The sequence below is a fragment of the Polyodon spathula genome, chromosome 19 (genome assembly GCF_017654505.1).
Source record: "Polyodon spathula isolate WHYD16114869_AA chromosome 19, ASM1765450v1, whole genome shotgun sequence".
NCBI lineage: Eukaryota > Metazoa > Chordata > Actinopteri > Acipenseriformes > Polyodontidae > Polyodon > Polyodon spathula.
In genome coordinates this window covers 6,501,195-6,515,215 of record NC_054552.1, presented here as the reverse complement: position 1 = coordinate 6,515,215, position 14,021 = coordinate 6,501,195, and the positions used below count along the sequence as shown (strand labels likewise).

General features: G+C 36.6%; 1 protein-coding gene across 1 annotated transcript; it reads right to left on the bottom strand.

The window, feature by feature from the left end:
* Window positions 1-4,879: 4,879 nt before the first annotated feature.
* Window positions 4,880-11,360, bottom strand: LOC121295085 (nuclear receptor-interacting protein 3-like). Its single transcript, XM_041219403.1, has 7 exons — window positions 11,128-11,360; window positions 8,476-8,658; window positions 7,987-8,069; window positions 7,514-7,653; window positions 6,742-6,794; window positions 6,557-6,648; window positions 4,880-6,341 (listed from the first exon to the last, which is right to left on the bottom strand). The coding sequence occupies exons 1-7, from the start codon at window positions 11,299-11,301 to the stop codon at window positions 6,326-6,328; spliced, it is 741 nt and encodes a 246-aa protein (XP_041075337.1). The 5' UTR covers window positions 11,302-11,360; the 3' UTR covers window positions 4,880-6,325.
* Between the last annotated feature and the right edge of the window lie 2,661 nt (window positions 11,361-14,021).

Below are 14,021 nucleotides of genomic sequence, written 5' to 3'. Positions count from 1 at the left end.
TGCAACATATTTTAAAAACAGCATAATACAAATATTGTGTATTTAAATTAATAACAAATAAACAAAAACATAATACTGATGCATTTAAATAAACGTTGTAAAAAAAAAAAAAAAAGCAGAGACCGAACAAATAATTAAATAGACAGTTAAAACTTAAATTCAATGTATATTTATGAATAGCAAAGAAAAGACTTCCCTACCTGTCTTTTCTTGCACCTGGGCTTGCATACATTCATAGCAAAGTTGAGAGCAATGTTTATGTGCATGCACTACTACTCAGAAAAGCGCATTTTTTTATAATAATGACGTAGTGTCATAATTTGCCAATGTGCCGTTTTCTTTAAGAGACCTTTTGGAAAAATTGAAATATACTTCAAAAGCTTGTTGCATTTTTTAAACATATCGAAAATCTGCAAAACATTTGAGACTTCTCCATCGACTCGATTGAAAAAAATTCTGCAAGCGTTAGCTTTGCAATTTTTGACACAGTAATGACCGTATATCATATTCATCCATTACGTTAAAATGCCTTAATTTAGTGGAACAGACATTTAGAAAAGAGGGATCACTTCAACAAAGTGCCAATCCATCAATACTGATTTAATGTCAACTGCAGCAGTTTTGGCAGAAATAGAGAAACTGGGGGTTTAAAAACAGGCTGCCGAGAACCCTGATGCACTGTGTTTCCGTAGCAACTGTCCAATTAAATGGATCCATTTTCGAATGTTCTGCAGTCAGATTAGTAAATGCAGGCAGCTGCAGCATTAGCGATGCTTGCATTCAGGAAATCTGTGCATTGTATTTAACAATTAAATAACAGATTATAAATTAATGAAGCACAACAGAAATAGAAAGCTGTGCAGAAATGTATAATATTACGAAGATGCGAGTTATGTAATGGTTGGAGTCCATTTGCCTTATTCATACGATCATATTAAGTTAAATGATATTAAGCACATGGTTATTTTTCACATTCTGTTTAAGAGTTGTTTTTCATAAGCTTGGTAAACAAAGCAGGAACTGATTTAGATCCCTTACGATCATTAAGATAGGTTTAGTGTCCAGATGACACAGCAGGCTTATTTTCCAGTTTTTCATGCATTTCCCTCAGTTTGTAAGTGCGCTGGTTTTGATAAGTGTTGAATATGACTGGCTTACAAAGCGTACTCTTCTAATTTAATGATGGTAATTATTATGGTTTATTATTATGTGCCCAAGCTGTATATTCATTAGCCTCCAATGCTTAAGCAGGGGGTAGTGTTTAATGGACTGAAGTGGACAGCTGTTCTCTGAATCAATGTGTTAAAAGAGACTGTTCAATTGCAGTGTATCTGCACTGAAAAGTTTTATGGTTAAAACAGCAAGGTCACCCCTATATTAACGTGTAATTCCCCTCTATTCAATAAGCATACCTGCCAATATGCCTGCTTCTCCTTCCATTATGTATATGACATTTTTAATTGGCTAATATTGAAAAGGGTACAACACTATTGACTAGCACGAATCCTGGATGACCTAATGTTAATTTATGTAGACCAAGATTAGTGTTAGTCTATGAAACCCACCGTATACATTATACAGGGATTTCTACCTTCTGTTATGTTTTTCCTTTTTACTTGCTGTGCCCCCTGGACCTACTGTCAGAGCACTCTATACCATTTGATATTTTAAAAAATATATACAGTTAAATCCCCTCTTACCTGACCAAAGAACAAAAGCAGCTTGTACCCACTGCCACAGATCTTTTATTAATGCGTCTCCTTTCAAAGCCTGGCATTTGTGCCATTTTAATGCCACCTGGATGGTATTTGGAAGTACCACTTTGAGAATCACCTATCTGTGGCTGAGCTCATTCAGTGCAAAACCTAATGTTCAGCTTGTGTGATCACGTTAACGCTTTCAGGACTGCTCCAACTCCAATGTGCATGTTAGCACAACATGATGGCTTATTATTACTTAGTAACTACTGCACCTGATACAATTTTACAGCTTTATATATATGCCCAGTAATTAAGGTGCCATTTGCTCTCTGCTCCATGAAAGGTTTAATTACTTCTACTTAGTCTTTGTGGTGAATATATTCACCCAGGGATCTCTGCTCTTGGAAGAGGAACCCTCTTCTCTTCCCTGCTGAGATCTGTTTTATGATCTTAATGTCAAGTCACATATCCCCACTATCCTGATTAATGCCTTTAATTTAAATGGGTGCACATAACCAGGAGGCTGCTTGGGCTGTCCAATTCCCCTGCTGAGAAAAAGGTTAGATCTTATTCCTGGTATCCTAGGAGACACCCCTTCTTTTAATACCCCATCCAAGCAGGTGGATCTGTGACTGAGCAGCATCCTACAGCCTTCATGAGCAATAGGGACATAGTGGTTTTACAAATTATTTCATTTTCAGTCACAAGTATGCTGTACATACAGTACTGCTTTCCACATCCTATATATGTAAATAGATAATAATGTAAAAGCATCATATATACTCATGTCATGTTTTGTGATGGTCAGGTTTTATATTAATAAAAATTATGAAATACATAGTCTGCTAGCATAATATATTAATATGATAAACATAACGCTATTATATCTTGTAGAACCTAATGTTCTTCACTAGACATTAAAATGTATGGACCCTTGACAAATAAGTGCTTGTCCTTTGAATTGAACGATACATTTTTAATTGAGCTTTCAAGTTTAGCTGCTTCTGTACACTTTACATTTTAAAATAGCATGCTGGTGTTCACCTAGCTCTGTTATTTTAATATCATCTGTCAGTGTAAACAACATGCTGATGCTGGTTCACACTTATTAGCCACCTTTACCACTGTCGCTGTGTCCCTGGTTTCAACATGTCCATGAAGTTTTCTTCCAATTATTGCTTCTTGTTAACAGTAAGAAAGCTCACTGTTTTGAAACATAAATAGAAACAGCACATCTCTTTTGCAGGACTTTTTATTTTAGGCACTTGTACTGAACCGGCTTTGCATTTTGCATCTTTCTCTTTGGTTGTGCTGTTGATGTGGCTAAAAAGAAATGGCAAACAAAATGTATTTGAAAAAAACTTACTACACAAAGCAGGAAAGACAGTGTAAAGTTTGATTCTCTCAAATAGATATGCACCACGTGGCATCAACCTGTGAAAATATACCAATGTGACCATTAATTCAGTACATCTCTTGAGAAGTAATTATACTCTTGCCCAAGCAAGTGTGATTTTTTAAAATTCTAACCTTCTTCAATGAGGTTAGAATGACTGGTTCTCTCCATGGTTACTTTATGATGAACACCAGGGAGTCACTCTTGACAGCAAATGAGACCAAGTGGCATATTACAATGAAAAATACTTGTGTTAGTTTAATTGATTTAGCTCTTTTAGATTCCCAGATTGCTAGGCTAATATTTTCTGAAGATTGTCCAGGCATTGATAAACCAGGTTGCCAAGCAACTTTGCTTAAAGCGAAGTGCCCAGAGACCACAAGGGCCAATTATTTATTTATATCTGAACTGAAAGCTTCAAAGAGAGTATGAATCATTTAATATAGAAGAGATATTTTGTGTTGTGTACTGTATCTTATTCAATGCCATTGACCGACCCATGTATTGCGAATGCTGTGTTGCCATTATATGCAACAAGTGATCCAACCAGTTTGAGAACCACTTACCTATTAAATTATACTGGGTGTAACTGTATAACATTTATGAGTTTCACAATGGAAAATACTAATTTATCACTGGGATACATGCAGTAAAAGGAGATGCTACCAACGTGTGCAATGTAAAATAGACCACAAAACTGGATTAATGAAACCTCAGCCCATTACCGACACTCTTCACAGTCCACCCTTAATAGCTGAATGTTCTATAGCTTTCAAGTAAGGACCCCCTTTGAAATCGGTGTCACGGAAGAGGAGTCCATTTCCAAGGATATCAATGTTCCAGCTATCTGAGATATAGTGCAGTCTCAGTATGTGCAATGCTTCCTTTCATCCAATGACTTTCCCTTACCACACATAAAAGCGCAGCAGGATCAACACAATTAAACGAATGGACTGAAAACATATTTTACCCCTGAGTGATCAGAATCAATAAAGGACGCATAAGGTGGATTTTATCATTTATTCAGGTTGTATTGATCCCTCACCCAGAATGATTTTAATAACATTTTCCTTGTTGCACAACATGGGAGTAATTGGTTCTGAATACATTAATTACAAAATGCAAGAGGCACTCTCAGCAGGTGATCATCAGATCTAAATAGTGTGCACTGCCTTTGATTCCTTTGGATTGTGCAAGCCTGTCCTAATTAGATAAAGGTATTGACAACCGTGCTATCATTAAAGTAAAAATCAGAACACAGTTAGACCATTCATGACAGGTAATCCTAGACTTAGAATGAGCCTAATAGCACGGGGTTGTTGAATTCCTGGATAGATAAAAAGAGCACCAAAGGGACTATGAGAGCAAGGCTTGAGATAAAAAAAAAAAATACTAAGACTGTTCATCTAGAGGCTTTGGCCAACACCAAAGATTTGTATTTAGTGTACTTAAAGATTAACCTACATTTTTACTGCATACTGCGTAAATCCAGTAGCCAAAAATGGGCCAACGAATTTCATTTTGGAAAGAGAAAGAATGTGGTTTCCAATGAACATGTGGCTTTTGGGTGGTAATGGAAGAATCAGCTTTAAACAGGGTTCACAGCAAATAAAAGATCAAAAGGCTGTCCTGGTTTTCTTTTACAGATTTAATATCTGTAGTCTACAGCTGCAAGGCATTCATTCAGGAAACTAATTTAGAAAAAAAATTAAATCAGATCTCTCATGAAATGCATTTTGCACTGGGATTTTCTTGAAATGATCATACTTCAATGAAGAAACAACGCAGATCTAAACGTATTTTATTTCAAATATACAGGCTCCTTATAACAGTACAGAACAGTAATGTTAATCATATTGCTTTCATTTAAATAGAAAGTTAAAAACTATAGCAGCTACTTACAAAGATCAAAGACCCATGTTACTGCTGATCTAACTCTGAAAAAATATTCAACTATTATCACAGATGTAAAAAATATTTGTAAACTGACCTTCGATTGCACTTTGGTTCGTACAGAAACAACTACATTTGTTTTAACAATGTATCTACATTTGTATTACCACAAGTCTGTAACATAAAAGTTAGGCTATCAAAATGCACGGAGTTCACAAAAAAAAAAAAAAAAAAAAACTGATTGATATTTAAGCTAATACAAAGTGCCACTTGCGCAAATGCTACTAAAATACAGCATCTAATACTCAAGTAAGAAACAGTTTCTAAACAATAAAAATGACAGGCACTAGTTGGAAAGGTTGAGCTGGTATCATTTTTAAGACATCAAACGGAATCTCTTGAAGAGCAGCTAAAAAGGAGACTGCAGCATAAATACTACATAGCAGTGAAATTATTTCTACATTTTGCTCACAAATGACATTTAAAATGCTGTACTCTTCTACTCTATTGGCATTTTGTAAAAGTATATATTATTATTTTATTTTTTTTACACTTTTGTCCATATCCTTGTCTACAACAACAATGTTGTGCTTGTTGGTTCTGAATTATCTGTACAAGACATACCAAAACATAGGGCACGGCTGGATTTCCAGCTATCTACAAGATAAACGAGGTAAATGTCATGGGTCTGAAGTACCTCAATGAATAATACATGGTCATAATCTGGAAATGGTGTCAATTAAAATTTAGAGTGTTTGCAAATGTGTCCTGTTTTCATTTCATTTTTATTCTGATCAAATTAACAGCAAACTTTAACATAGGTGTTTAAAACAAACCACATATATAATCTGCAAAGTTGTTATGTGTCAAAGCCAATTTAGCTAGTATGACAGATACTGTATCTATAGTCTTGTACGAACATATTTTAAAAACTGCTAGAAGCAGCATAACGATGGAGGTCTTGAAAATGTACGCATAGTTTAAGCATGCTAAACTGTGACACATCCCAGGACATGAAAGAGTTTATCTGACATTGTCATTATGAAATGTTGTGCATTTCTGTGGCTCACTGGTAGCGCCGCACTTCGGATTGCTACTGTATGTAAATGCTATGACCACATTATATGATTTAATTAATGCAAATTGAGGAGTTAACCTGACATAGATCAAAACTGGGCTTGTCAGGTTAAGAGGCAGCCGGCCATTTCATGCCCTGGTTGTGCAAAATCTAATTAAGCTCCCATGTACTTGTAGTTAACACTAGCTGTCAAATTTACAGGAATGGGGCAGCCAAGGGTAATGTATGCTATCTAACTTGCTGAGAAGATTGGATCCTTCACACTTCAGGAGAGCTGAATTGTGGAGAGAAGAAATACAATATTTTTAATTGCACTCTTCACAGCATGCTGATGTCCAGATAAGAAAACAATGTGGAAATGATCCAAATGTAAATGTACCATTCAAAGTTGGACAACCCTTACCTCTAAGCAAAAGCATCCAGCATGTTTTTAGCGTATTCAAATTATAAAATGGTAAGAGATATCAGATCTCCCATTATAAAACGTACCTTTCATTGTCACTTTTACTAGCAGAAAATGGAACTTCCTCCCTTTCCACTGTGCCCAGAACTAGGTGTTGCTTGTTCGTGTTTATTACACACTGAAATGAGAAAAAAAACAAAAAACAATAACGCTTACTGAAAGAAGGGTTTATTTACCTGAAATTATTTTGAGAGCCAGGACAATGCCTTACCTTCAAGGATCGCAATGTTCTAAACCCCAGAGACATGCATTCTATATCATTCTCTGAAAAAGAAACCATTGCAAACTTAAGTACATAATTGGAGACAGAAGCCGCCTGAAGCAGGGAATGGAGTAGACTGAAGCAGTGAAAAGTGACAAACTCCATTTTGTGAAGATTGTATTACAGCATTATCATGTACTACCAAGACGGAGGAGCCACTTCCCAGGACTTTAACATCTTGAACACAGCAGCAGCAGCACAGGGAGTCTTCTAAATGTTAGAAGATATGCCAAGGTAGTCGAATAGGGTCACCATTACATTGTTAGGGTTATATGGCAGGCATGCCAGTATATCATGGACAGATAAGTGCTATTATTGCCCTTAATAACTGATGGGTCAGGGAATGGTTTCAATACTATAGTGGGGAATTAATTTACCCCCTTTGGCTTGCCTCAATCCAATTCTACTAGATAAACAATACAGACACCATGATCTCAATCTAATGCTGGCAGTCTATTTACAGTTAGAATAAAAAATGCATAGGATACTGCACATGCATATGTAAGCATGGAATATGAATATGGTTTTGGATACACATAGGATATGAATATTTGTAGTCTGGTTCTGCAAAATGCCATTATAGCTGGATATAAAATGTACGCATTCAACTGATGATATTAATTTAAATTTTTTTAAAAAATTAGGTCTCAAGAAAGCAAGATCAAACCAGTGAGTTACAAACATCTGTTAGTAAGAGTGGTATTATTTGAAGAAAACTTACCCACAACAACTGCTGAGCAATCCACCTGTATCTGCCCAATCATGAGAGGGAGAGTTTCAATCTGACCCACTGGTTTTAAGTTATGTGGGAAAGGGAGAGTCTCTACTTCAGTCTCGTTTATCTTGACAAGTTCCTTCAGACTGCAGTAAATAAGAAAGATTGTAGCAAACAAAATGATACATGGTTTTGGATTAAAACCACTACTTTTAGGCTGTTCACAGGCCTTACCCAAGGTAAGATTTTTGGACCTTACTTAATATAACTTTAGACCAAAAGGGCAATTTCAGGCAGTCCAAGATTAGTGCTAACCTCAGTCTGTAACCAGCCATAGTGGGCCCTTGACATTTTATTTAAAATATTAATGTAACAGTGTTAGCAAAAATTGTTTTAGATGTATATACTGAAAGCTCTAGTCCACCACAGAGCAAGAAAAAGGAAAATGGGGATATGAGAGAATTCTTTGTGATGCATACCCAAATCTATCCAGGCAGGCCGTAGTAATGAGGTTGAATCGGCAGCCTGTGTCAATTACAACTTTGATCTCCTTTCCAGCGCACTGCAGGTGAAAGAGTGAATCAGATCAGGGCACAGGAGAACAACGTTTAGAAGAACACACACATTGCCAAACGCTTCATGGTATCAATTTTCAAACAGTGCATGTATTAAGTTAAACATCTGAAATACAGCCACACTGGAATATATCAATAGCTGTATTGTAGTCATGATTTAGTAAACCTTCGTAGTCATGATTTCAAATCCCTGGGTTTGCCTGACTAGGTAAATTAAGCAAGGCAAGGGTTGCTGTTGGTGTGGATAGTAATCTCCAAGCACCTTCAAAACTACAGATAAGCTCCTTGGTTTCATTATGTAGGAAAATGTATGATGACATCAACATTTAATTAATTCATATATAAAAACACTGACTGGGTCACTCTTGTTCAATTTTTGCAAATTGCCATTACCTTACAGCACACACATATCAGGTCTTCTTCCTCGCTTGTTGTTGGGCTCTGCTCTCTGCCCTGATGAAACCCATAGCTTTGCACCGAGATACCGTTATCTGGGACTCTTGTTCCACAACTGTTTCCTCGAAACTTGGACAAATTAGTTTCCAGTAACCGCCTCTGCAGAATGTTATGTGGTTGCTATATAAAAAAAAAGCACACTGTACCATTCAAGTGGTTTGTGATACAAAACTAGCAGCCACTGTTACCGCTTTTCACTTCAAGCAAGTGTAAGGATGGATATGCAGGGATGGAAATAAGACTCCCATTGCATAGCAGCTTGATCCATTCCTGGTTTGCATGCATTTCTATGAATAAGACACATCTGAGCTTGTTACCTGTATGCTGTGACTAATCAAGCTCATAATAAAACCTGGAATGGGTGAAACTGTTATGCAATAGTCGTATTTCCATCGCTGATATGGTACATGGTAATTCCTTTTTCAGCCAATAGGTGCTATAAGTGAGTATGGGGTTTCCTATCCCCTACTCTGCCACCTGCCTACTGTGTAATTAATGCCAAGCAGCTCAATTCATAGAATGAGTGATACTCCCCCTTCCACAGCTGTAAATGTACAGAGCAATCGGTATAATGAAAAAGTGAACCACAGTATATCAGCCTTGAGTGGTATGTAAAAAGCGTGACATGACTTTCAATAATTTGTGGTAAAGAATGTTTTCATTTTTAACCCATTAGGTACCAAATAATTGTTTCTTTGAGAAAATCAGCATGCAAGCTGTGTATATGTAATTTGATACATTATGTTTAGACTTTTGCGGTTAACAAAATTAGATTAAGTTATTATAACAATACAGTTAAGGAGAACGTTTAAATAACAGCTAGATGCCTCGAGGAATCTGAAATTACAACAATATATAGGTATAAAAAACTAGAATGTGCATCTTATGAAACTGATATATTTTCTTTTTTTACTTTTTTTTTTTTTTGTTTGAATATGAATATGTTTCTAGCTAAACATTTTAAATGCCAAATACATACCATGTGGGATCTATATTGTTTAAATGATCAGATTTATAAACGAACCCTTTTATTTCCACTGTATTACCCAGAATTCAATGTTTCTGCCTTCTGCCCACAGCTGCCAAGTCTGCTTATGTTAAATTAAATTAAAACATCGCTTTAATTTTTTGAGAGTAGCTGGTTGCGTGATTGGGTGATGTCAAAAATGTATATGCACGTCATTAGAATTTTAGAATCATCCTATCCCCGCCAGTTCAACTAAGAAAAACTAGAACTGGTCTTGTTTGTTTTCTTTTTCTCGTGAGACTTGGCAATACTGCTTCTGCCCTTTATTTGTGTGACAGGCAGCCGAAACACCCCCACACTCCCCAGAGACCCGTGAGTCAGATCATGGGCTCCGAGTACTCGTAACCTTTCCAACCAGTTTACTGCTTTAGTTAATCTCCTTCTCAGCAATTATTCAACAGCGGGCCTGACCACGACTCACAAACAAGGAGCGAACAATAGAATGTAATCTGTGCCAATAAAACATCAACGCTGGACTTCCAGTACATTCAAATAATAATGTATTCATTAAAATTCAAGCTACACCATCCTTAAAGATTTATCATTCATTATATTTTCCCCCTTTGTATGAACACCGCACAAATCCTTCAACACACTACCTAAACGTACTTGCTTAATACTAGTTAAGGACAATTAATGCCTAGCTCCCAAAAGGAATATAGCAAATCAAATGTAGGATACTGAATTATATATCCTGTGCTGTGTGCTAGAGGCACATCCATCAGTAAAATAACATAACAATTTCTACTGCCATTCCATTACGATAGAAAAAAAAAACTTGATAAACAAAATGTGTTGTTGGTAGTGTGTGTGTGTGTGTATATATATATATATATATATATATATATATATATATATATATATATATATATATATATATATATATATATATATATATATAATTTTATTTTATATTCCACCAGCCTAAAAATAATGTATATAGTCATCGAGGCAACAGGTCACGTGGGAGGGCTCAATGTTGCAGGGCACCTATGACTCTGTCATTAACCAAGGCTTACCTGCGTAATAATATGACAGAATTCCACTGTTGGGCATTTTTCTCTGTTGATTTCAGCACGCTTCACAGCACAGACGACTAATCATATACTCACCTCGTTGACAACTTGGTAATTTGGGTGTCTGAGATCAAAATCTGCATCATGACTAAATGCTATGCGATAAGTAAACATGCTATTTGATGAATAACGTCTGAAAATATTTAAAACTTTCATAATTGACAGACCTAACAAATAATTAAAAAGACGGCCAGAAACGTATCTCAGGCATTTACCCGGGTAACTTTAATATACTCCAGTGCAAAGCTCGACATTGCGAGGCTTGATCTCACGGTCTTCTACAGAATGCAAAAACAATTCAGTACTCACTCGCAAACGAAGATGTCAGAAAGCACATATTTTAATAAAAACACTTTAAAGGGATGCTTTATCGTGATCGCCCATTTTGTTACATGAATACAATATCTGCCCATTTGTTGGAGAAAAACCAAAAATAATGTGACAATTATTTTTAGCAAGTCGCAGTGGCCACAAATAAAAACTTACGGTTTCCTTCGAGGTTCCCAATTTCTTCAGTCCGTCCAATGGAAGCAAATCTGCAGAATCCTTGTGCATAAACTGGACTGTCTGCTTCATTCTTCGCTGCTGCCGCAGAGAAGCCGCATCTCGCATTTCCATCTCCTTCCTACTGCCTTCTGCGAGGAGCCCTGAATAAAACATCTCCAAAAGATGCTGTGTGTCTACACCACGCGCAGCTACCAGCTTAGCAGAAATGAGAACACTCCAGACTGCAGCCTTTTTATATACTGTGGGTGAAACAAACGCTCTGACGTTTGAAAACGCAAACTGCACACTGAACGAGAGGATGCGCCAGAGGCGATAACAAGGAGGCTGCTAGGACTGGCAAAGGGTAGTCAGCTGGAGTGAATATGGAACATAAAACAATCTACAGTGACCCGGTCTTGTTTTGCAGACTGTTTTCACATTCAATGAACCATAAAAAAATACAATTGTATAGTATAGCAATGGCTAAAATGCTACACTAGTCATGCAGTATCAGAATAATTTTGTATAGGTGATGAGGCAGCTGTACCACAGAGAATGTTTAGGTCTATAGCACTGTAGTAGTATCACACCTAAGTTCAAGTTTCATGTGGACAGACATATTCCCTCATATTCAGGTTCCATTACTGTATGTGCCTTCCAGGCATAGTCTGTTCAAGCACAGATGCAACATACTCTGGACAAAGTTTGAATAAGTAGTCATGCAATTCTCCATTTTTAACACAGGTTTCTAATTACAAAAAAAAAAAAGTCCTGTGCCTTGCTTTAGCCCACAGCAACTACCCACCAAGAAAGCACATATTTGAGCACAGCAACGCTGGTTTGGAAATATTGTACTGCACATCTCCCTGAAACAAGTCCTCTATTAATAAACCTAAGCTCAGTGTTTACACTAGTCCAAATGGCTATGAAAGTCAAGACTTTACATTCTTGGCCATAATAAATAAATGAAAAATCTTTAGAAGGTCTTTGGTGAGTGCAACTTTTGTTTTTAAGCAACACAAGCATATCTAATAAATATATACATATATACATACATACATACATACATAAATACACACACACATTTTCATGACTTTAGATCCTGGAAACACAATCATCCAGCTGAGCCTGTAGAACGTGTGTTCTCAGAATACAGGTGGTGTGCTGCACTAATGAGATGCTTTGACATTTATGTAGGGCAAACATGCAGGACAGTTTTCAAGGGCTACAGCATTAAGAGTTTCTTTGCATTAGCTTACATCTGTAAACATACAGTACATAGCTTGAAATTTATTTTAAAAGAGATCCAGAAATACTGTATACCTATATTTAACAACACACACACAGAATGTCCACTTTAAGACCTTCTACACATAATGAATCATAAAAATGACATGGATTCAACAAACAAATGTTTCTCAAATGATTTTGTTTACGTATCAGAAATGAACACTGTACATCATCTCTTGATCCAAAATACTGTCAATTATTTTCTGCAGTAAACACAGACCAGCTAACGTTAGCTAAGCCAGTTCCCTCTCCAATACCTGGGAGGGTAACATTGGAAAAGACTTGTGGCAAGCTCTCATTCTGTTGGTCAAATACTGATCCCTCTGAAAGTCTACCACTTCTAATCAGAGTAAAACCAAGGAAACTGAACTCTGTCAAACCTTTCTCACTATTGCTATTGTCAAGGCTGGTCTTCACATTGTCACCAAGGGTTGAAAATCCGAGACTTATATATAAACTCCCTGCACAGGAGAATTTAAATAAACTACCATCCAATAAACTGTCCACAGATTTGGGAGGAGTCAGCCCGGTCTTCCATGAGGAAAGAATCCCACGTGGGGAAAGACAGTGAGACCCCCTGCATGGAGTCGATGTGGTCAGGCCCACCAGATTCTTTTTTGTAGGGGTTTTAAGAGAGAGGAAGTAAATCTCTCGTAGTTTGTCTTCTGTTCTAATGAGACGTCTTTATCAATTTCTAAGCCAGAGTCAGTGGACAGAACAAGATTCTCCTGCAACTGCAAGTGAGGCTCTGCTAGCGTCTGCTGGCCTGATGGTGGCTTCCTCATTACACTGAGAATTTTATAAAAGATTTTTTTTTTTAAAATAACTCATTAAGGGGACCTGACAAAGATATATCATATATCATATAGATATATATATATATCATATGATAATATATATATATATATATATCCATATATATATATATATATCTTCGATTATCCCATCACTTGCTAAGGTATTGTGAATGCACTGTAGAAGTACAGTTACACAAGCTCTGAAAGATGTAGTGTTCACACTTACATTTTGCTCATGACATGGGCAACTTTGGGTTTCAGGGTTGGATTCAATGGTCCAGTAGACAGTTCTGCTATTTCTATCTGTCTGTCTTATAAAGATGTCCCGCATTGAAAGGCTGTGTCGGATTGAGTTCTATCAAAACGTGGGTCAAAAAACAGAATACTGTAGTATTTAAAAAAAGAGAGAGAGAGAGAACAGGAGCAGGTACTGATAGCCTCCTTGAACATTTCCTCTGTACAATTTGGCCCCCCACCTACAGACATGTTGATTTAAGTGAATTGGCTTTTTTCAAGCCTACTGTCTGTGATTGTACGTGCACTTCAAATAAATAAATAAATAAACCACATTAAGCATTTCTCTCAAAAAACTGTCTGTACCCAAGAATACTTGATTAACCCATTAAAGGCCAATATGTTTTTTTTTTTTTTAAACAGATTTTGAATAGAAACCTCGATTCCTCCAAAGAAAATGTTATTGTTTCCTCTATCTGAGGTGGTGTCTGGGTTAGACCAGTGGTCTTTAAAACATTCCTTTATATTGAGGCAACATAAATTTGACTAAAGCTAACCAATTGCAAATCATCA

What these genes read in the sequence shown, in the direction of transcription:
- LOC121295085 (XM_041219403.1), bottom strand. Translation starts at nt 11,301, where the DNA reads ATGTTTTATTCAGGGCTCCTCGCAGAAGGCAGTAGGAAGGAGATGGAA. An exon ending in GCCTGCCTGGATAGATTTGG is followed by an intron (nt 7,654 to 7,986) that starts GTATGCATCACA and finishes TATTTACTGCAG; the next exon opens with TCTGAAGGAACTTGTCAAGA. An exon ending in TTGCTCAGCAGTTGTTGTGG is followed by an intron (nt 6,795 to 7,513) that starts GTAAGTTTTCTT and finishes TTTCTTTTTCAG; the next exon opens with AGAATGATATAGAATGCATG.